General features: G+C 36.8%; 3 protein-coding genes, 1 long non-coding RNA gene and 1 other non-coding gene across 10 annotated transcripts in view; 1 reads left to right on the plus strand and 4 right to left on the minus strand.

Moving 5' to 3' along the window:
* Positions 1-12154, minus strand: part of utrn (utrophin) — a 286896-nt gene extending 274742 nt beyond the window's left edge. For 3 of the 4 annotated variants that reach the window (XM_067372391.1, XM_067372392.1, XM_067372389.1), the window contains exons 1-2: positions 11878-12154; positions 6836-7003 (exon numbers count right to left, since the gene is read on the minus strand). In XM_067372391.1, coding sequence (XP_067228492.1) covers positions 6836-6917 — 82 coding nt within the window. In that variant the 5' untranslated portion in view covers positions 6918-7003; positions 11878-12154. Of the gene's footprint in view, positions 1-6835; positions 7004-11877 lie in introns of those variants that run through there. The other variant, XM_067372390.1, reaches the window with a different exon arrangement.
* Positions 12155-12905: 751 nt separating this feature from the next.
* LOC137009804 (uncharacterized) lies at positions 12906-15353 on the minus strand. Its single transcript, XR_010892960.1, has 5 exons — positions 15274-15353; positions 15062-15119; positions 14427-14677; positions 13449-13611; positions 12906-13009 (listed from the first exon to the last, which is right to left on the minus strand). It is a non-coding gene; the product is annotated as an uncharacterized lncRNA (long non-coding RNA).
* Positions 13821-13903, minus strand: trnal-uaa (transfer RNA leucine (anticodon UAA)). Its single transcript has one exon. It is a non-coding gene; the product is annotated as a tRNA-Leu (tRNA).
* Positions 15354-18139: 2786 nt separating the features above from the next.
* Positions 18140-20909, minus strand: psmb11b (proteasome 20S subunit beta 11b). The gene has a single exon (XM_067371695.1). The coding sequence runs from the start codon at positions 20114-20116 to the stop codon at positions 18899-18901; it is 1218 nt and encodes a 405-aa protein (XP_067227796.1). The 5' UTR covers positions 20117-20909; the 3' UTR covers positions 18140-18898.
* The window catches only part of LOC137009447 (protein sel-1 homolog 3-like), a 37999-nt gene continuing 33014 nt past the window's right edge, over positions 19702-24686 (plus strand). Inside the window, exon 1 of one of the 3 annotated variants that reach the window (XM_067371693.1) lies at positions 19702-19770. Coding sequence is in view for 2 of the 3 variants with exons in the window: in XM_067371694.1 (XP_067227795.1) it covers positions 22258-22305 (48 nt within the window). In the remaining variant the exon portion in view is untranslated. Of the gene's footprint in view, positions 19771-22041; positions 22306-24686 lie in introns of those variants that run through there. The other 2 variants (XM_067371694.1, XM_067371692.1) reach the window with 2 other exon arrangements.

Genomic DNA, 24686 nt, shown 5'->3' on the forward strand with positions numbered 1-24686 from the left:
CTCAATCCAAAATACACATTAAACATCATCATACAAACAAGCTGGTAATACAGAATGAACAGTGAAGGCCAAATCAAAATGCAGCAGTGCTCTACAAAATTTGCAAAAATTGTACATTTAAGGGTACAACAGCTGGTCACTACCTGTAAAAGTGGTCGTACCAAAAGGGTACATATTACTACTCAAAAAGGTACTAACAGACACATTTTAGGGTTACAAATTTGTCATTTTAAGGGTACTGCTGCAGTGACAATCTGTTGTACCTTTAAAAGGTACAGGTTTTGCACATTTTTTCTGGTTTCAGCAGTGTCTCAGGGTTACAGTTACTAAAGGACACTGACCTCTGTTTCATAACAGAGGAAAAGCTTCATAAATGAAGGTGATGATTTCTTTGTTCCTCAGAACAAAGAAATCATCACACTCATGGAAAAGCCAAACAAAACTCAAAATTTTTATCATCTAAATCAGCATTAATCAAGCTGATTTAGATGATAAAAATTTCGAGTTTTGTTTGGCTTTTCCATGAGTGCGATTTTACAGGATGTAGTTTTACAAGGACTTCCTGTTCTCTCCTATGTGAGTTTGAGTGTGACTGTGTGTGTGCGTGTGTGTACGTGTGTGTGTGTGCGTAAAAACATGAAAACTGATTCCTTTTCAAAGTAGCAGTTTTCCTGATAACAGTGGAAACAACTTAAAATACTCTATCATTTTTGGTCATACAGATAAGAGTAATACAGTGAAGGGTCTACTGTTGCTGTAAAGTTTCTACTTTTATTTGTGTAAATTCATAACAACAACAAAACGTTGTGCTTTTGTAAAAAAAGAAAACAAACAGGATGCACTTTCTGCCGTCTCAGTCTCTGTGAACTGGAGCGCGTCACAAAAATGAATTGAAACTCAGCGTATACTTGCCTCACAGACATGAGAAATATATCTTGAAATGTCTACTTTTAAAATAAAAATCTGCTTATGTAATCCACATGAAAGGTGCATTTCTCTCTAAAGGCACGTCCACTATACTTTGGAGACCACGAGGCAGCATCGTCAACTTCATTTTTGCAGCTGACACTGACTCAGAAAACACTAGTTTGTTAAAGTCCCCCTGTGGTGAAAATCAAGTTTGTAATGTTTATGTGTCTATGTGGTGTTTTTTTTTTTTTATGCTTTAAAGGGTTAGTTCACCAAAAAAATGAAAATTCTGTCATTTATTACTCACCCTCATGCCGTTTCACACCCGTAAGACCTAATCATTAATCTTCGGAACACAAATTAAGATATTTTAGTTGAAATCCAATGGCTCAGTGAGGCCTCCATAGGGAGCAATGATATTTCCTCTCTCAAGATCCATAAATGTACTAAAAACATATTTAAATCAGTTCATGTGAGTACAGTGGTTCAATATTAATATTATAAAGCGATCAGAATATTTTTGGTGCACAAAAAAAAACAAAATAATGTCTTATTCAGTGATGGCCGATTTCAAAACACTGCTTCAGGAAGCTTCGGAACACAAATGAATCAGCATATCGAATCAGCTGTTTAGAGTGCCAAAGTCACATGATTTCAGCAGTTTGGCGGCTTGACACGCGATCCGAATCATGATTCGACAAAAGATTCATAACGGTCAGAAGCTTCCTGAAGCAGTGTTTTGAAATCGGCCATCACTAAATAAGTAATTATTTAGTTTTTTTTGTGCACCAAAAATATTCTCGTCGCTTTATAATATTAATATTGAACCACTGTACTCACATGAACTAATTTAAATATGAGGAAATGTCATTGCTCCCTATGCAGGCCTCACAGAGCCATTGGATTTCAACAAAAATATCTTAAAGGTGCTAAATAGGATGTTTTGTTTTATAAATTTTTGCAATATTACTTGAAACTGTCTTTACTAACTAATAAAAGACTATTCATTAGGTGCACTGAAAGGAATAATATTAATATACATCATCTGTGCACGAGGTAGGGCCTTAAAAACATCAGTCAATCGCTTACGCGATCATCGCATAAACGATTGGCCCTCTGGCTTGTCAATCACTGCCATGACGTTCCTTGTGAGAGACGAGCACGGCTGCGCTCTCCAGAAACTTTCCACACTCCACAGGCGCCACATGCAATGTTTTTGTCAGGAGACAGGAGTAACAACTGCAGATTATGAGTTACCTGCGGTGAATCCGACATAATGAATCCACTAACACGACAGAGCGAATGCTTGTGTTCCAATACTCCTGAGTTTTGGGAGGTGTTCCCTCGAAATGAGCTGTGAAGGAGGGGGGTTGTTCTTACGCATGCACTCATTCTTTGGTTTCTCAGTCGATGAAAAGATCCTCTTTAGCACCTTTAATTTGTGTTCTGAAGATTAACGAAGGTCCTACGGGTGTGGAACGACATGAGGGTGAGTAATAAATGACAGAATTTTCATTTTGGGGTGAACTAACCCTTTAACCATGACCGCTCTGGAGCAGGAGAGTCTCGAGAGAATATATCCTGGTATATTTTTCTGTTTATTTAAAAAAAATCAGGTAGATTTGGCAATAATAGCGGGTGTATGATGTATATAACGATGTTATGAAGAACTATATGCCTTTCTTTCATTGTGCAGCGTTTACCTCAGTAAGTTCACCAAGTGGATCTCTTGAGTTTGTGTGAGTGAGTGTAGGCGGGGCTAATTAGCATATTCATAGATCCGCATATATTAAATGAGAAAAGGGTGTAGAGTTACATTCAAGCTATTTTAAAGCATGAAGCATGTTTAAATGTGTCATTTTGGTGATCACAGATGAGTTTTAAGGGATGAAATTATTGACTACAGGGGGGGACTTACATTACTAAAATGTAATACATTATTAAAATGTCTCCTTACTATAGTTTTCCCGACACATTCATAATAGCAGATTAGGCTATATTACACATATATATATATATATATATATATATATATATATATATATATATATATATATATATATATATATATATATATATATATATATATATATATATATATATATATGTGTGTGTGTGTATATGAGAAACTGTATATATTATATATATATATATATATATAAAAAAAAAAAAATCAGCATAAGGTTAAATATGTCATTGGACACACCTTCATCACATCGTTAATGATTGCTGTCGCTCACATAGCTGGAAATCACCTGCTCTCATTTCAAATTGTTGACTACAGGTCGCCTGTACTACAGGTTGACCATCGCTTAAGGAGGTGCCATTATACAGAAACGGTATCTGTTACACCACTGAGAGACTGGGCAGCGAGGGCGTCTGCTTCAGTTTACCATCAGTCATTTCTTCACACATAATATAATTTCCTTCAGACACACGTTTACTGTTCTCATACTGATCATACTTCAGTTGTGACAATCTCACAGTTCAATGAACTATAGTTAATCATTATTCCTCCACAGAAAACATTAACATAAGTGTTTCACAGTTCAAACTGACCTGGGGGATTTTGGTCAGATGACATGATTCCATTAATATTCCAAATCAAAACAAACAAAACAAGGCCTGCAGTTACAGACCTACTTTTGCTGGTGACTAAAAACACGTGACGGTCTCTCCCTCTACAACATTTTCCCTGGCAGCTCCAACCCAAGAAAACATAACTTTTGCCCGTTACTAGGAGACCAGAATCCTTACAGAAAGAAAGGCATTGTGGTCTGGAAAGACAAGCGCTGTAAATCCACAGCCACAGCGGAATTCCAACATTCCCAGAGAGAGAGAGAGAAAACGAGAACGTACCTGACAGGAGACCACAGCCTGTACCCGTTAACACACATCCTACAGAGCAAAACACAGACGTCCTGGGCTCTTCCTCTCATGCCAGTGTTTAAAGTCACCATGAAATCAAAAATCTTGTTTTTTATGGAATATTGCAGTATTTATTATAAATAATTTATCTATGCACATACAGTGCTTCCCACAGGTTTGAAATATACTTGCGGTGGTAGCCGGGCGAAATATCCTCCTATTACCCACTGCACAAAAATGGTCTACTACATGTGACAAACAAATAATGTGTGATTTTTAACAGTACTTTTATTTATTGAAATTGAAATTAATTTTAATTACATAGCATATTACATTTAATTACATACTAATATTATGCATTGTAAATTATACAAAATCACAATTAAATTTAAATGGTTCACCTTTTCCTATGTTCTCCTTGCTGTCATATAATGTCTCTCTCAGTGAATGGGACACAGAGTTTACTAGTAAAATTTATACAAATGAATAATAATATGTGTAAAATAATGTGCTTAGTCTTTTCTTCCTGTGGGGGAGACTACAATAATTTACTATGAATTAAATGGAAATCAAATTAAATACAATTTATTGTGTAACAAAAATACCAATAATGCCCAAAAGTGACTTTTAATTATAAACAAGCCCGAAATACACCGGGACTCTTATTTTGATATGTCTGTACTATTACAGGCTGATCCTTCAGATTCTTACAATCGTCTAAAACATTTTATATAAAGGCCATAAAGTAGACATTGTAATAATTCATCAACTTGAGTTCATTAGCAATCGCTTGGCATAAATCTGCGCTTTTCATTGATTGAGAATCACTCTGAAGCAGATTGAAGCACTGTTGCGCGAGCTTGTAGAATGTGCAACAGCGCCGCCTTGTGACTTTGAAAAATGCAGCACCCGTGGGAATGTTAGCGGGAGTAAACAGTTCTGACGCACACATAAAGAGCAGTTACGAAATGACTAGTTAATCGATCGTGGATGGTTTCATTATCTTGCACGGATATAAAAGTATAAGAGGATAAAAATAATAAAAGCAAAAATGTGTCTCCAAATATACTTGGGCGGCCGTTATTATACGTGGGCGGCCTGCCCAAGTAAAGTCTATGTGTGGGAAGCACTGCACATAATTAGTTTTTTTTAATTAGGGGTGTAACGGTTCTCTGTAAAAAAAAAAAAAAAAAAAAAAAAAAAAAAATCAAACCGTACCGTTCTCCACCCACATTTCGGATGGTTTCATTATATAAAATCATAAATCAGACGATGCATCTATAATATGGTTTGTTGTAAATAACATGCATAAAACAGACAGTGTCCGACTAATGTACATTTCTATCATTGGATACACATTCTTGCTTCCCAATACGTTACAACAGAGATGATCAAAAACGTGGACAAAACAGTCACTCTTTTTAAACTTTGTTCAGTGCATGTGTCATATGCGAGCAGAAGAGACCTGAACAGCACGTGCCTCTATCTGTGTTTAAACTAAACTCATTTAAGCCTTGATCATTTAAACATTCAAGAGCAAGACGAAAGAGAACTTGCGCGCTGTGAGAAGATTTGTGTGTGCGCTCATCTGAAGCACACAGACGGAAAGATGCGTATCAGACAACGCGCAAATATTGAGTTGTCTTTCAAGTCTTGCGCTTGAACGGACAAATTCACAGAAAAATTATGTCAATGTGTCCGTCTTGCGAAGTATCCTAGCAAACATAGTAGGTTATGTCTTAAGTGAATGTAAACAGTTGAGAAAAACAACAGGCCCTATCATACACCCGGTGCAATGCGACACAAGTGTTTTTTGCTAGTTTCAGCCCGACGCAGTTATCATTTTCACATTGTATAGCAAATGCACCTGCGGCCATCTGTTTGCCCATTGGCGTGCTGGTCTGAAAATGAGGTGTGTTCAGGTACATTGTTGGCGTGTTGCTATTTTGCAGACCACTGCGTACACTCTGCTTGTTGCACACACAGGGACGTGCAGCAACACACAAACTTGCCAAATATTACAAATAAAATGATTCCTCTCTGGGGAAGCATTCCGTCTTACTGCTTGTAAATTTCGCCATGTAAATGGCAAATCTACCATGGCGTGAGCGCAACAGAATTTTAAAGGGAATGGGAGATGACACTCTGGTTTATTGCACGTTACGCCCAAAACACACCCATGACTCATTAAGAGACTAGGTTCAACCCTTTTGGATGACCATTTTTTCCGTTGTTTTAATTGGCGATTTAGCGGTAATCAGGGAACCGGCTTTACTGACGAAATGCGTGTGACAATCGCATGCGATATATCGCCCAGCCCTAATGAAAACTACTGTTGATACCTAAATAACCTGAAAAGCACTGTTTATTTTATTTGTATCTTTGCTCTATTGTATTTATTTGTGCTGAATGATTATTTGTTCTTTTATTTTTATTTTTTTGACAGTAGTCTTTTTTCCCCTGAACATGGCACATACCAAACCATAACGAAACCATGACCCTAAAACCGTGATAAAAACCGAACCGTGAGTAATTTGAACTGTTACACCCCGACTCATAATTTGAATCAGAATTCCCCTCCCTCTTTCAGTGACATCTCTTCTCTGATGATGTGTTTACTGGCGTGAGGGCGGGGCAACCTACCTGTCACTCACATGAGATCCACCAATATCAAACCACAACCATCCAATCAAATCCCCATGGATATAATCAAGCCCCACCCTACATTTGTTCTTATTCCAGAAGCCGTTTCACAGTGATATACATCACAATAGTGACTAAAGAACTATTGCAACTTTTGTTTCATGCTGACTGTTGTAAAGTTCAATTTCAGCCATATAGCAGCTCTACAGAAGGCAATAGTGTCATTATTTAGCTCTAGTCAGTTCAATGTTGGTTGGTTGACTTTTCCATCAAAAAAAGTTAAAAAAAGGCCAACATTTTTAAAAAGTTAAATGTCAGTATCAGACACAAATAACTTTCCATACTCTAACTTGAAACAGTGAAAAAGCAGCTCAACACTTCTACAGTGATGCTATGCAGATCATCTCAGTCTTACCTGATCTCCATTTGATGATATCAGTGAATTCATTGTTGTCTCCGCCCTCAGAGGCCTCTGACAGCGTGCCCACGGTAGCCATCTTCCTTCTCAGGAGTCACGGGTACGTCTGACACGGTAGAGCAGAAATCCGGATCACCTTTACATATACCAGCCTACTGCAAACCCCTGCAACAGAGCATATCCCATCAGCCTGAGCTCACCAGTTAGCTGTGGCTAACTCTTTGAAATCCAATACTAGTATATTGTTGTCACATGACCTCATCATGTTACATCTTTAATTCAGAAGGTAGTCATTATCTCGGAGAGAAAAAAAAAAAAAATTCCATTTGGTTTCCAAGCCAACTTTGTGAAAAAAATCTCTTTAATTTTAAGATTATATTACGGGATTCAGCAAATGTAGTAGGCCATTCCATTCCATGAAATCAGAATATCCACTTACTGTCCAATAAAGGCTTACATATTGCAAATTGCTCTTCGAAATGTTTACACAGACCACACGAGGGGGCAATCATGTGACCTTACTTTTTTGAACAACTGCAAAACTGGGAGAGCTAGAGAGTGCAGAGCAGGGAGAGGCCATGCCATTTCTTGCCGGATCAAATGAAACAGTTTCCACATGGGCATATGAACTCTTCTAGGTCATTTAAAAAGTGGGAAGAGGAGCAATACTCCAAAACTGTCAGGCTGCATACATGGTAAACTGCAGTGATGTCATTGGTTTGGTGAGGAGTGAGCCAGCATGAGCTATCTGATTAGAGGGGTTGTTATGGGATTCTACTGTATTATAAATTCAGTCCCAAAAAAAACAAGCATGAACTTGTTAATGAAAAACACAAGTTTTCTTGTGCAAGTATGAACTATTTTGAGTTGATTTGTTTCATCAAGAACACCTCATTCTGAATAGAATTGTAATTCTAATACTGACTCAAATTCAGATTATCACCCATTCTAATTTACATTAAATTAAATTGATTTAATTAGATTCTGATTATAACATTTTTATTCTAATTCTGATGTCAACTTAAATTCTGGTTTGAATTGTAATTGTTATACTGATTCAAATTATGATTCTCACCAATTCTATTTCTCATTCTGATTGTGACGTATTTTAAATTCTGATTACAACATTCTGGTTTTAATTCTGATGCCAACTTAAATTCTGGTTTGAACTGTAATTCAAATTCTGATTCTAAAATAATTTTTATTTTGTTTCTGATATCGTTTAAAGGGTTAGTTCACCCAAAAATGAAAATTCTGTCATTAATTACTCACCCTCATGCCGTTCCAAACCTGTAAGACCTTCGTTAATCTTCAGAACACAAATTAAGATATTTTTGTTGAAATCCGATGGCTCAGTGAGTCCTGCATAGCCAACAATGACATTTCCTCTCTCAAGATCCATAAAGGTACTAAAAACATATTTAAATCATTCATGTGAGTACAGTGGTTCAATATTAATATTATAAAGCGACGAGAATATTTTTGGAGCACTAAAAAAACAAAATAACAACTTATTTAGTGATGGCCGATTTCAAAACACTGCTTCAGGACGCATCGGAGCACAGATGAATCAGTGTGTCGACTCAGCTGTTCGGAGCGCCAAAGTCACGTGAATTCAGCCGTTGGCAGTTTGACACGCGATCTGAATCATGATTCGATACACTGATTCATTTGTGCTCCGATGCTTCATGAAGCAGTGTTTTGAAATCAGCCATCACTAAATAAGTCGTTATTTTGTTTTTGTGGCGCTCCAAAAATATTCTTGTCGCTTTATAATATTAATATTGAACCACTAAACTCACATAATCTGATTTAAGTATGTTTTTAGTACCTTTATGGATCTTGAGAGAGGAAGTGTCCATTGCTCCCTATGGAGGCCTTACGGACCTATCGGATTTCAACTAAAATATCTTAATTTGTGTTCTGAAGATTAACGAAGGTCTTACAGGTGTGGAACGGCATGAGGGTGAGTAATAAATGACAGAATTTTCATTTTTGGGTGAACTAACCCTTTAAATTAGAACTTTCAGTTTCTAATTTTGATTCCAATTCTGACGCTAACTAAAATTCTGATTTGAATTCTAATTCTTACACTGCTTCAAATTCCGATTCTCACCAAATCTATATCTCATTCCAACTTTAAATTCCTGGTTTTAATTGTAATTCTTATACTCATTCAAATTCTGATTCTGATTCTCACCAACTAATTTAAATTCAGATTATAACTTCTTGATGCTAATTGACCCTTCGCCAGGAGTTTGATTGACAGGCGATCTAACCAATCATAACACCAAATCCGCAATTTGTCCAACAAAAGTCTCGGGATTTAGCAGATTAACATAGGTGGACTTGAAATTTGAAAAAGGTGTGTACTGACATTTTTCCGCGATTAAAACAACATTCCTTTAATTTCCTTATGATGTTCATTCATGTTTATTTGATGCTATAAATGAACTAGTAGGAAGAGATGATCGGTTCTGCGATGTATTTTTCACTGCATGAGAACATGATGTGTGGCGAGAGATCTGCATGGCTTGTCGGACATAGCAACTGTAACTAAAGGGGGCGGGTCTTTGTGAATGGTCAATTGTGATGCTAACTAATATTCTGATTGGAATTATAATACACTGATTCAACATTCTAATAATTGTTTTGTGCTTATAATGATTCTAATTCTGGTTCTTACCAATTCCATTTTTTATTCTAATTCGGATTCCATTACTGACACTAAATTCTGATTTATTTTAATTACTACTTTTATTTTAATTACTAATTTTGATTTGATTCTGTTTCTATTGAGAAAAGTGACACCTGTAATTGTTAACTTGCAACTTCCAACACGACATGAACACAGCATAAATCTTTTGATTTATTTTTTGACTCCAAAAATTCAGGGACTGTTTACATGACACCATTTTCAACTAAAAACTGAAAACTTTTTATAGGTTTTGGTAGGGCTGGGCGATACATTGCATGCGATTGTCATTGTCTTTTCGTCAGTAAAGCCGGTTCCCTGATTACCGCAAAATCGCCATCACCTGTTTTCAAATGGAGCGGCATTTAATACACAGAACCGTAGATCACGACAAGCTACGCAATTTCACGTTCATTATTGCAGATGAATCGCCTTCGATAATGAACACAATATTGCGTAGCTTGTCAGTGAACTACGGCTCTGTCTATTAAATGCCGCTCCATTTGAAAGAAGGTGATGGCGGAGTAATCAGGAAACCGGCTTTACTTTCCTGGCCCAGACCTAGGTTTTGGCCATTCATTTACACAACAACGGCATTTTGGGGGCCTGAAAACAGCTTTCAAAGTGCAGGTTTTTGAAAACAACAGTGATTGTCTCCATGTAAGCTACATAAACACGAATTTGTGAAAAAGGTAATATGCATTCGCATGACGTCACATGTTCAGCATACAGGCACGTAGGGTTTCTTTACAAAGTGACATCGCCAACTACTGGCCTGGCATGAATAATACAGTGTTTTTAGTCATTTTCACGGATCCGTGTGAACGGGGAATGTTTTGACAATGTTGTTGTCTATACGTGAAAAACGCAAATGATAAACTTTTCTGTTTTTAGTACATTGTTGTTTTGTAAACATAATGATTTATGACACTGCAGAATACAATGATTATTTCATTACTTCAAATAAGTTAAATTAAAATTAAAATATTAAATGGATGATTAAAACACATTCTGGTCCTCACACTGGGCAGTGCAAATCATGGCTCATGACATTCAAAACTAGTATAAGAGGCCTCAGAGAGGTAGTGTTGTGTAAGTTTGAACTGGATCAGGGAAAATCTACAGTGAGATCAACAGGGCAGGTGAAACATCCGCCATACAGCACCAACAGACAGATGCACAATCAGGAGTGAGATGTTATCACCCACACCAGAGAACACCCATCAGAGGGTGGGACCAATCAGTGCATGAGAAAACCAGGTCCTTTGTTTGTGTGTGTGTGTGTGTGTGTGTGTGTGTAGGACAAGTTGTAACAGGAGCTGTCACCCAGCCAAACAGGTGACCATGCATTCGTTCTGTAGCTCCACCTACATTCCTTCCCTCAAAACACGGTCACTGGAAAGGTCCACCAACACCAGACCTCTCAAAGCAGCACTGTAGCAGCTGATGAACGTGACGGCTGGGTGATGATGTCATTGATCAGTAATGAGGTAATGAGCAGGAATGTGGAGAGAATAGAAACACGACCCCCCTCTGATAATTTACAACATGTCTTGTCCAAGAAAGGCTTTGTTTCAGCATTGTAATAAATGTATTGGCATGCAGCAATACCGCATGACGCAAACGTCTAACTTTAGAAAACTTTGTGCCCCCATTTTGTCAACTTCAATCCCACAAAATGACTTGCGACTTGAAATAAAACACTGAATGTACATGTGTTCTGGATTTTAAAAAAGCCATTTTTTAGAGGCAAAGCATGTGCTAAGTTGGTACCTGCATGAAACACATGGCCATCTTATCTGCTTAAATGATCTGCAGTTTAAAAGTGTGTGCAGACCATAATAACTCAAGCTAACCCCAAAAAACCTAACCCTAATAGTCATTAATTGGGATAAATTCATCTAATCCCAGACTTGAGCCCAAACTAAACAACTCTAACTTTAACCAACTCAACGAACTCTGAACTAAATCCTACTTTATCCAACCCAATTAACTCTACATAACCATAACTGTGAGCCAAACTAAACCCATAACTGTAACTAAACCCAATCGGTTACCAATCAATCATTCCAAACCTAACTTTAACTCTTCAGTGTAAGTTTTCCTACAGTATATGCATCAAACTTCTAACTTAATTCTACTAACTGTAGGTCAGACAGACCATAAGAGAGACCAAATAAGACTCAAGAGACACTTGAAACATTTCACAGTCGAGTAGCCTTCATTCATATCTGTTTATTTATTTACTTCAACTTGTTTAGTCAATTTGGTCAGTGGTATTTAGGCGCTCATATTCAGCAAACATATCAAAGTTTTGCAAACGTGTAAGTGCAGCAGATCTCACCTTTGCGTGATGAATCTCTCAATGCAGTACAGTGACTTTATATCATTGAGTAAATAATGAATCATTGACTCTTATTAGGGCATGTTCAGCGCTCCACACTTCACAAGCAGCTGCCAACTCGCCTAAAGCTCCAGATCTCAGCTCAATGCTTTCACGGGGGATTCAGAACGCCATCCAGAAAACATCAAAGTTATCCAAGTCGATTGTTTTGGCGCTCCTGGAGTATTTCACTCCGCCGCAAAGTTTCCTTTACCCATGAATAACAAAAGAAGAGTTAGAGCGCGTCCCGAGCCACTCCAACCGCTCCGCCCACACTCACAGCAGGAATGATGGACACGTGACGTCACGAGGCGCGCTGCCTCCAGTCGTGCTGGATTGAAAGACGAGCGCGTCCCCGTGTGGAGTTGTGTGTTTACAGAACTAAATGCTGCTGTATTGAAATTCATGATACTTCTTTCTACGTTTTCTACAGTTTTAGATATTCTATGAATATTAGTTTGTTTTAGAAACTTTATATCATTTATAGGCCTAACATTTATTTATAAATTTAATGTAATGCATATGTAGGCTATAAACACTGAGGACCTGTTGTGACTGATTAGTATATTATCAGCACAAGGCTGATAAACAGCAGGACTGTCAGTGTTTTATTGTTTTATACAGTTCAATAAACAATAATTAAGTAACTTATATTAAACATGTTTCTAAATGTTTTAGTTTCGCCGACGAAAATACTTCCAAGTAGAATTGTTGCACGATTCCTATGGGGTTAGATTCCCGCCAATAGTATTGCGGTCACGGATCAAAAAATAATAATTGTGAATCAATTTAAAAACACATGTAAAAATATATAACACAAACTTTTAAAAATATTATGTAAAATTATCAGAATGGCAAAGAATGTGGTCATGGATCAAAATATAATAAGCGTGAATCGAATGGCGGAGGGACCGAAGGAAATGTAAAAACGATAACCATGCATATTGGATTTGATCATTTTATTTTTATATATTTTTCATATTTTATGATATACACACACAACACAAACACAATGCAGTCTGATTTATTAGATTAAGCAACTTTACATCTATAAAAATGCACAATAACATACAACCATGTCTCCTCCAGGAACCTGTTAAAAAAGAACAAAAATATGTATTTTAGAAGCAATATGTGCATGCAGGAAATTGTTTTGAATCTTAATTCAGAATATTTTTCATGCCAATGACCTCTTAGAGACTAGCCTATACAGAGAACTTGTATGCTATTGTATATTGAGTGGTGAATATTATCATATTAATATATTTACATACTTTGATGTACATTGCAAATCAATTAAAATAATCATTATGGAAGTATTTATTCTTGAAAAGTACATATAACTTTTTTATATGGAAAATTAAATATTTAGCTGAACTGCATCCTTGTTTGAAGGTCATTTAATATTGTACTTTTAACACATACAGTATCCTATCTATCTATCTATCTATCTATCTATCTATCTATCTATCTATCTATCTATCTATCTATCTATCTATCTATATGTCTGTCAGAAGTTAGTTTTAATTTACCAATAGGAGGCAGTATCGGAGCACCCATTCAACGTCGAGTCAACATCACGTCGAGTTTTGATTGTTGACTATTTGTTCTTTTATATAGCAATTGTGTGTCCGCTGTGTCCCACTTTATGGACATGCCATGCTGGTCAACAGCGGTCGATTTTCCTCCCTTCATCTATACGTCCATCCATCCAGAGAGAGAGACAGAGTGGATCAACATTTTTGAATACTGACAGCAAGCCTACTTGAGCCGCGTGCGAATTTATTTTTTTTATTTATTTTTTTTCTCCGTGCAGGTTTCGCTTTTCGTATTCAACGTGATCTGTACGGCGGTTAGCAGTTATTGTCGATTCTAATATGATAAATATGAGGATCAAAAGTCATTACCAGGAGTGGGGTTCGAACCCACGCGGACATATGTCCATTGGATCTTAAGTCCAACGCCTTAACCACTCGGCCATCCTGGTGCATATAAATCCCAATGTAGCCGGAACTCAATATATTTGTTTTCACGAAATGCTGTTATCAATATTTTATGTTGAATTTCATCTCTGTATATCTATTCGTGATCGGTCGCGCTTCTCGTTAAGTTTCGTTTCATATTCAGAGCTGAATAGCAGTTGGTGGCGCAGCTGGCTATCTATTAGCATGCTAGCAGACTCGCTTCCGAAAACCACCGATTATTAACAAGCTTAAACGATTAAAACAATGCATATGAACTTTCATGATTGCAGTTTTATAAACATTATATTTCAATGAATTATCATTATGATAGTGGTAGGATTATAGCCGTTTGGTTAACAGTTAGCAAGCTAATATCCTGCTATGTAGTGAACGAAATCAAATTATTGATGCACTTCATCAAAACATAGTTTCGGTGACAAGCTTGCGTTTATGTAAGCTATTTTCTGAACTGAAAATATTTAAATTAATATATTTCATAATAATTATTTATATTTGCTAACATAAGTATCTTTTCTTTTTACTTACTGGTGTCCAAATTCAAACCTAAATTCAGAGAATAAAAACTGGTCCCCACTTAGATGGGCAATGTTGCTCTGTCACTGGGACAGTCTGTTTTTGGCTGGTAAATCAGCTTGACGTTGTAGCCATGTTGGATGATTGGTGAAAACCAGTTTGAAAATGCCCGAAACATCATGTAGGTACAGCAACGGTCATTTAAGGTCACCAGATTAGATGGTCTAGGCTTTTTTCCACCAGGAATCACTTTATACAATAATCTAAAAACAAAACAAATCAGACCTTATACACCAAAATTAACCATTTGAATTTAATTCCAGTTCAAAAATTTGACTACGATCTGTGAACATATTAGTATTAGTGTTGGATTGATTAAGTCTTTGAATACAAGAGCAAACGTTTTGGTGAATTGGTTGTTCATTTGTATGAATTGGCACATCTCATTCGTAAATTTTTGTACAATCTGTAAAATCAATTTAGAGGTGGGGTGGACCTTCATGCAATTTATAATTGCCACCTCATAAAATTGGTAACTTTTTCATCATGATATCGGGTTGGCATTGTTATTCTCTCATGTTATGTTACAATGTTCCTTTATAGTATTTTAACACTTTTAAATTCATTTAGAAGACAGATTTACTCACCCACAGTAATACAGTATGCCCGGTTACGTAAACAGGTGCATTCCTCTTCAGGATGGTTCTAGAAGTGTCAGGAAGTTAGTAAAGCGTCAGTTCACTCTGGCAGCAAAGATGACACAGCATATGAATATTTTTATTTTTATTCACCTGGTGCAACCCAGATGTTACCAATGTTACTTTACTTTTGGTAAATAGAAAAGCAAACATGCACTGACCTGATCTTCTGGTTGTCTGACTTTCCCTTTTTACCTGTTGTTCTTGTGATCTCTGTGTATTCCTCCTTGAGTTGTTGACTGTAGTGTGCCAACACGTGAATTCCCTCAGATACTGCTACTATGACAGCAGATACCACACCTCCACCGCATGCTAAATGTGCATTCACTGCATAGTCTGGGAGAACAACTTATTCAAGGCTGAAGTGCTCTTAGTAAACCAATCACACAAGGACATTTCCATGCACTATCGTTATAGTGACAATAATCATAATCAAAAGAGAATGTGATTCTTGTGAAAACATTTGTGTTTTACTGTGAAACTGCTAACAGGGAAATACTGATTTTAGAAAGTTTTCAGACCGCTGTAAGTTTCTCTCTCTCTCTCTCTCTCTCATCAACCTACACTCCATACCCTATGTAGACAGTTTCATTAATTATAATGGACTCTTTTGATTTTGTCGGGTCATGTCATGCCACAAGCATCTGGTGTAGATATGGTGTAACAACTGAAAATGCATATCAGAGCAAAAACCAAGCCATGAGGTAAAAAAAAAAAACTGCCTGCAAAGATCAGAAGGAATACAACATTTCTTCTACCAAAAGCATATCAAGGTTCACAAGTGTACAGTGCTCTCCATAATTTTTAAAGAAGGCCTACTAAAAACATATTTAAAACAGTTCAACAAAAAGACAAAATAACAACTTTTCAATAAACTCTCGTGATGGCTGATTTCAAAACACTGCTTCGGAGCTTTACAAATCTTTTGTTTTGAATCAGAGATTCGAATCTCCTATCAAATGGCTAAACTGCTGAAATCACATGACTTTGGCGCTCCGAACCACTGATTCGATTCATAAAGCTCCTGAAGCAGTGTTTTGAAATCGGCCATCACTAGATATTTCTTGCCGCACAAAAGGTATTCTCGTTGCTTTACTATATTAAGGTAGATGAACCACTGAACTCACCTAAATATGTTTTTAGTACCTTTATGGATCTTGAGAGGTTCAGTGGCTTTGCTCTCAATAGTGGCCTCACTGAGCCATCGGATTTCATCAAAAATATCTTAATTTGTGTTCTGAAGATGAACAAAGGTCTTATGGGTGTGGAACGACATGAGGGTGAGTAATTAATGACAGAATTTTCATTTTTGTGTGAACTAACCCTTTAAGGGATTATATCAAATACTTAATATGCAACACCCTTAAGTCATTCCCAAATTGGGGAAATCATGCCTTAAGTCTCATTCTTAAGGGAAAAACTTGAGGTGCTATAAGCAACCAAGCAATGGGGAACTTGCCTACAATCTTGATGACAGGCAAATATTCCAATTCAGTAGAAAAATCACTCCTCTTTACAATGTATGGATCAAGTCCAACATATGATTTTCTGTTTATACCTCTCTTGTAATAGTGTCTAAACCAGTGCATTAAGGACTTTCCTCCATCTCGTCCATTCAGCTTTTCACTTCCTGCCCTCCATCTGAATTCCGCGCATCATCAGAATCACATGATTTGAAACAAGCTATTATGAATTTCAAGAATTAAGAACAAGAAGCTTTTATATAAAACCATAATTTTAAAACCCCTTATTTTTGGCTTCCATATTGGATTCAAATTAATGAAAGAAGTGAAAAGTGAACTTCTAAGTGAAGGATTAGTTATGGGGGAGATTAATAAAGTAAAGTACAGAGTCTGTCAGAGATTTTCATCACACATTAATAAACAGCAATCCCTTCTGTATCCTGTAGGGGTCATTACAATGCTTTAACCACCACAGCATTCCACTCTTGGCAGGAATGTAAAACCTTTGAGCGTCCAGCTAAATGATGTGACATCACCAGGTAAACTTTTAAAACACAGCAGAGATCAGAGACACATTTGAAACACATGTTTTTATTACAGCATGAATATGAACAGAAGTGCTTGAAGAACGTCAACGTGTGGATCTCTCACTGGAGTGAGTTGAGGCGGGGCTAATTTGCATATGCATAGAGCCGCGTATACTAAACAAGGCAAGAGTGTACAAGAGTTACAATCAAGCTATTGTATGGCATAAAATTATTGAAGGACCTAAATATATAAATAAATGTGTTCTGAATTACCTACCTGAAAAAACTTAAAGCACTGTTTTTTTTTTTTCTTCATTTGTATCTTTGTTCTATTACTCATATTTGTGCTGTCGCTTGTAATTTGTTTATTTGATTTTATTTTACTAATGATTCTTTACTTGTCTTTAATAATGTTTTCGATTTATATTAGTTAGACTAATTATGAAATTTCACTGGTCTGTAAAATGTTGGTGACGTAACCCTATTTATTAGAATACAAGGTAAAAAAAAAAAAAAAACGAAAACAAGTATTTTAATTCATTTATTTATTACTTTTTTGTGTCAGAGCACAGTTTGGCAGGGCAAGTAAAAATTTGAACCAGGACAATAGAAAAAAATTCCTTAGTGCTGACAAGTCCTGATTTCTGCTCAATCTTATGAGTTTATACATGAACTTTATATTCTTTATTAGTTAGTACATTAGAAGTGTAATGGTAAAAAGTTTGTTCACTCAAAAATTAACAGCAATATCATTCTAAACCCATAAGTTCTTTTTTCCCTTCTTTTTTTTTAACACATAAAATGAGATATTTACCATAATGCCCAAGATACAATCAAAGAGAGGGGGCTGAAGCTTCAGACATTTAACAAAATTATTTACCAAATAAAAGTCCAAAGTACCACAAAAATATCCAATACATCTCATGCAGGCATTCTGTTAATTATCTCCTTTTGCATTTCTCAGAAAAAAAAAAAAAAATCATACAGTTTTGGTACAAAAATGTCCTTTTTGGCTGCAATATTTGTTTAAGAAAGCTCATTCACAGTGTGAAACACCAAGAACTATAAATCTTAAAGTCCCCCTGAAAAGTTTTTTAGCTTCTACTATGAATATGTTAGCCTTAAGGTTATAAATAATGTGTTCCCAAACAATGACAAAATTCGCATTTAGGAGATATAAGCAATAAAACTTACAGTCTCTCACTTCTGTTAAAATGGATCATGGATTTTCGTGACATCACATCGCACTTCAGTTTCTCGTAAAATCTTCCAAATGCTCTCTAGAATCTGAAGTCCCACCTCCTCCTACACTCTTACAGACACTGAAGCCTCAGTTGAAATCGGTCATTTGCTCTCACATTTACTAGTTTCTAAATGGTGAATGGCACATAGAGCACTATATATAGAGAACAGGGAACGATTCAGAAAGTGTAAATATGCTTTCCTTTGACGCGAATGGAGTACGTTTTCGCGTTAGTATAAATATGTATATAACTGATATAAAGGACATTATAAAGAGTTAAACGGTTATAGATTAGAAGTTAACAGAGGTATTACAGAGTCTAATGGCTCTGGCAAGCTGTAACAAACAAAACGCTATTGGCTATTTTTAAAAAAGGGGCGGGGCTGTTCGATATATTGTCTTCCTGTTTCAATTTCACATTGAATAATGCTGTGTGTTCCAACACTCTTCAGTGTGCCTTTAATGAATTATCAATACATGTTTGTCTTTGCATCTTTGCTATAAAATAATTTTCTCATCATTCATGTTTTCAAAATCTGCCTCATGTTTCTCCTCAAACTATATCTCTATCATCACACTTTAAAATTGCTTTATTTTCTGTTTTTCTCTCAGCTACCCTCTTTCTCTCCCTCTCTTTTTCTCTGTAATACTCCTCTTTCAAGTTTTCCCTCTCTCTGCGCCTCCACCCTTTGGCAGTAACATGGTAGAGATCTACATTATTGCCCGAGTACGCGTCTCTGTATGTGGCTCGGTACACGGCCTCCCTGGCGACTGAAGCGGCCTCCTGTACGCTCATTCCCCAGTAAACGCTGCTGTCCAAGATCGAGTATGCGTAGGGCGAGCCCGATCCCACAGAGAACAGCTCCCCCTGCAGGCGCAGCCCGTCACTGCACACATAAACAACCCGTGGGCCACATATTCCCGAACGAGGCTTGACCACCTGTTGAGCTGAAGATTTACAAACTGCAGGAGCAGCTATGAACGGCTGGGTTGCTGCTGATTGGATACATGAATCGCTTGCTGCTATTTGAGTGGTAGGGGTATTTGCATATTTCTCTGTAATTGGTTGCTCGTCTTTTTCTTCATCCCCATCCCATCCACAGAGAGTGGCTGCGACGCAAAGCTCAGTGCCTTTGAATGGATGCAGCATGTGGGACAGCAGTTTTGCGGCGCCCCCCGTCGACAGCCTACGGCGGTGTCGAAGCTGGTACAGCCTGAGCTCTCGAGCCAGGATGCGCTTCCAGAGCGCGCAATCAGCTGAGGTCCCGGATGTGGTGCCGACCAGGTGAGAGTGGATGGGTAAGACCTTTGGCGAGGCGGGACAGGCCACCTTCCCCGAGCAGCTGGAACGCGTGTCGGCTGCGGCGATTACACCTCCCTGGAACGCAAAGCCGAGAGTTGTGGTACCGTGAGAGAGAGTAAACGGTAAAGGCACGGAGGGAGAGATGGAGTAGGGTGTGGGTGAAGGAAGAGAGATGGACGGCAATGAGGGGTGCTGATGGTCTATTTTAAGTAGGTTTGTCGGCGCTGAACTGAGGCTAATTTGGCCAAAGTGTATCGGGCTCTGTGTGAGGTATTCCGCTATCGGCATGTAAAATTCCAAAGGACTCAGAGCGCTCCTCCCAGGCAGCCGTGTAGAGAAAGCTTCTCCGTGAATCCCCTCTCCGAACAGATGAGTGGAATCCTCCGGCATGAAGGACTGTGAGAGTGGAGCACTCCATTGAGGGAACAGAGGGGGGGTTTGCAAGCCGCATACATCTTGTAAAGCCATAAACTATTGCGTAGATAGACAATAAATTGTAACTCTGTCAATTATTACACTGTATGACATAAACTGCAAAATCATGTCATAGTTTTTCAGGCACTTTACTTGGAAGATTTTTTTGTTATTTCTTCAATATTGTCCCCTCATTTGTATGTTATCTCATTCCCACAGGTGGGTCATTTTAATCTGTTTTTTGGTAAAGAAGTCCTGAATTACTTCAGCATTGGATTCCCCTCAGCGTTCTCAGTGTTTATATCTTCTTGTGGTGATGATAGGCTATTGAAAAAAAAATCGAACATGCCCGGCCACTTCCCTAGACCACTGCTCTTCTTAGTCTGTTCATATCCAGAATTTACTCTTATGGAAAAACAAAAGCAATGAGTACCAGGTCCAGCATAAATTATCCAACTCTCAGTCCACTTAATGTCTGTTTTCAAAGTTCAGTCTTAACCAAGTAGTGCCTCAGTACATCTGAAATAGTTCAGAATCCCCTTATATAAGCTCCATTCCATGATTGACTCAACCAGAAACGCATGAAAATGCCAAAGTAAGCCTTTCAACCCAAGCTTGACGATACACACCATGACATTTTATTTTCAAAGCATATCGGTTTTATTTTGTAGAAACCATGGAAACACCAAAGACGCTTTAATATATTACATGTACAAGGGAACAACTGTTTTGATATATTTATAGACAGAAAATTAATCGTTGTTATATAGCTCAACACGTTTAGTCTTATTGTTTAAATCTAATTTTCTTGATTTTTTTTGTTTGTTTGTTTTTTTGCGAGTATCCTACTTTACCATGCCTCAGAGAAACATTATTTTGTGAAGTAGCTAACATAGCATAATCAGATGCAGCTTTATTTTTAGTAACAGTAATACAGCATTTTCTCCATCATACAATACATTTTAAAATTAAGCATGCCATTTATCAACATAAGCCATCCAGCATTTAATATGATATTCTAAAATCGATCTATCCTACTGCAGTGTGTCTCAAACAAGTGTCTCACAGCAGCCGCCGAGCGAACGCACAGAGTAAAGTTATAACATCATTTTCAAGACTCTCAAATGTATCTAATATGATAAACAGAGCTGTGTTACCTCATACTCATGACCGGAAAAGCGGTAGCGACGCCAGTGACTGTGGCATAATAAAAGTTGCGTAATCGCTCCAGCAGCCTCGTTCAGTTCCTACAACACTCGGTCCTGCTCTGCTTCAAACTACAATAACGTTTATAATCGCATCTATGAACATGATTTCTTCCCGAGTCCTATCCTTATTCTTTTGCACCGGCTGTGAAGTGAAGACCACATGTCCCAAGATTCCGCGCTCAAAGTTCATCAAGCTACGCCTTTGTTTTGAATAGGCCTCTAGCGACCTCTAGCGAACATAAATCTTACATATTGCACCTTTAATTGGGTAACACTTTAGGGTCCAATTCTCACTATGAAATAGTTGCTTATAGCATGCATATTACTATGGATATTGGCTGTTTATCAGTAGCATACTAATGTCTTATTCTGTATGACTACATCCCTTAATCCTGCCCAATACCTAAACTCAACTCAAACTCTGTAATTAGGAGTTTATTGGGGCACAAATATTTAATAGTTAGTTAATAGTGAGAATCGGATCTACAAAGTGTGACCTTTATGCGATTACATTAAAAAAATAAAAAATTATATATATATATATATATATATTATATTATATTATATTACAAAATATGTTATAGTTTAACAGAGGTTCTTTATAGAAAAAAGAAAATAGTTAATGTAACATTTAGTTTGACCTCCTGGGATATGGACGAACAACACTTTCATGATAAGGTTAACCTTAACATTTCTTATAATAGTGAAATCAATGACTTCAGCGTTGAGTGGTGTGAGTACTGTGAGCGGTCAGTAGCGTTCTCGGTCGCGTCGCTGGCAGTGCAGATGAGGCGAGTCCACGCATAATGAGAGTGTGGCGTATACAGTGACACACAGCAAACACACCTGTAATTCTCACACACGGAAGAGCGCGAGACGCAATGAAACATGTCGTGACATTAAACAGCTAAAGTTTTAGCGTCATACTTACCTGTGAATGTTGCGTTTGGTCGCTTCACTGCGCGTCGCGTTCAATAGATAGTGAAGATGAGAGTTGTGTTGAGTTTCGTCTGTGCAGCTGTCGTGCTCTCACCGGTAAGACACTTGAGACTTTATTTTCACTTCTATGCAACTTTTGCTCGAGTTGCAGTTTCATCATTAAACATCTTTTACTTTAATAACATGGATTATTTACAGGTCTAGTTTTGCCTGCTATTGTTGTTATGTAAAGAAAGAACTGATTTATTAGTATTTGTATGTTAAGCTACAACAAGTACGTTCTTGGTCATATTTTGACGTATGTAGTACCTAAAATATGTACCATGATAGTTTTATATTATTCCCTGAAGTTCCTTGTAAATACTATTGTACATGGTGTGGGGTGTTATTAAACTTGTAATCCATTACAAAGACAAAAAATTAGCTTATATTTTGCTTAAAGATAATGACCCCTGTTACTTACTAAGATTTTTTTTTTTTATAATTTTTTTTCCCCATTTTGACATTAAGCACATCTTCCCAATTATCAGTACTGTTCTTTTGGAAAATCTCATTGCTAATGCTAAAAAGATAACAACAACAGAAATGGATAGGTTGATTTTTCTAACTAAATAAAGGTTCTTTATTGGCATTGATGGTTTCAAGGAGAACCTGTAACACCCAAGGAACCTTTCCATTACACAAAAGGTTCTTTATAGTGGAAAAGATTATTAAAATATTCTTCACACTGTAAAAAATGTGATTTTAACAGTAAAAGATTACTGTAAATTTAACTGTAAAAATGCTGTAGTAAAAAAAAAAAAAAGTTAATTGGTTAACAGATAGGCCTACTCAAGTATCTGTACTATATACAGTGAATAGCGGTAATAGATTTAACTGTACATTTAAAAACACTGTTAAATTGACAGTTTTTGGAAGTGAAAAAGAATAAATCATTGTATAATTTACAGTGAAAAACAGAATTCCCCACGTGACGCTTCACATTTGATGCATTTTCGTTGAAATAACTATGTTTTTTCTTAGTTTTTCTAAGCAGTTATGTACATTAGGGAGTTATGTTACATCTAAAGTTGTTAAATTAATGTTTATTGCATTGGTAAAACAAGAAGATGTTTAGTGTTTGTGTGAATGATACTGTGTGCTGTGCACCTTCTATATATTAGTTTTAGTATTGTCCTTCTCAGCCAGTGGAAAAGCTGCTTGTGATGAGTTTTTATTCATTATGTGACTCTCATCACCACTGTGCTTGGTGGTTGTCAGTGTATTACAAAGGTACAAAACAGATATTAGTACTTCTGTAAGCTGGTAAATTAAAATTATTGCCATTAATTAAATCATTCTCCTTTTTACAGTAAATTTAAGTTAAATCAGTAAAACCTAAAATGCTGCTTCCATATATATATATATATATATATATATATCTATATATATATATATATCATTTTTTTTTTTTTTTTTTTTTTTTTCGGTAAATTTCTGGCAACAACAGCTGTGTTTTTTTTTTTTTTTCCTTAAATTTAAATTACATTTTTTTTACAGTGTAAGAAAAACATGAACTATTCACTCCAAACATTCACTCCATTGTTCACTTTTAAGAACTGTTGACTGAAAGGTTCTTTGAGGAACCAAAATAGTTATTTTATGGCATTGCTGAGAAAATCCCCTTTTGGAACCATTATTTTTCAGAGTGTTTATTATTTGCTTAAAGGATTCGTTCACTTTCAAATGAAAATTAGCCCAAGCTTTACTCACCCTCAAGCCATCCTAGGTGTATATAACTTTCTTCTTTCTGATGAACACAATCAGAGAAATATTAAATAAATATCCTGATGCATCCGAGCTTTATAATGGCAGTGAGCAAGACCAACGAATATGAGCTGAAGAAGTGTCCACATCTATCCATTATAAACTTACTCCACACGGCTCCGGGGGGTTACAAGTTATAAAATAAAATTCCATGAATTTTCTAACTTCCATGAGACCACCTTTCGTATTGAAGTTACGAAGAAAGTGTAAACTGGTGTGCGTCAGTTACGCTTTTTCCGTAAGTTGAATAGGGAAGGCGTAGGATGTAGCATAAGCTTTTTGAGCTTAAAGAGTTTTACACTTTCTTCGTACATTGAATACAGAAGACGGTCTAGTGGAAACTAGATATTTTACTTCATATCTTGTTTAAATATGGATATTTTTTACACAAATGCAGCGCTTCACTTCAGAAGGCCTTTATTAACCCCCGGAGCCGTGTGGAGCACGTTTATGATGAATGGATGTGGATGGAAGCACTTTCTTCAGCTCATACTTGTGAACCCTGTTCTTTGCCATTATAAAGCTTGGATGCGTCAGGATATTTATTAATATTTCTCAAATTGTGTTCATCAGAAAGAAGAAAGTCATATACACCTAGGATGGCTTGAAGGTGAATAAAGCTTGGGCTAATTTTCATTTGAAAGTGAACTAATCCTTTAAGTAAATAAATA

The sequence above is a fragment of the Chanodichthys erythropterus genome, chromosome 20, assembly GCF_024489055.1.
Source record: "Chanodichthys erythropterus isolate Z2021 chromosome 20, ASM2448905v1, whole genome shotgun sequence".
Taxonomy (NCBI): domain Eukaryota; kingdom Metazoa; phylum Chordata; class Actinopteri; order Cypriniformes; family Xenocyprididae; genus Chanodichthys; species Chanodichthys erythropterus.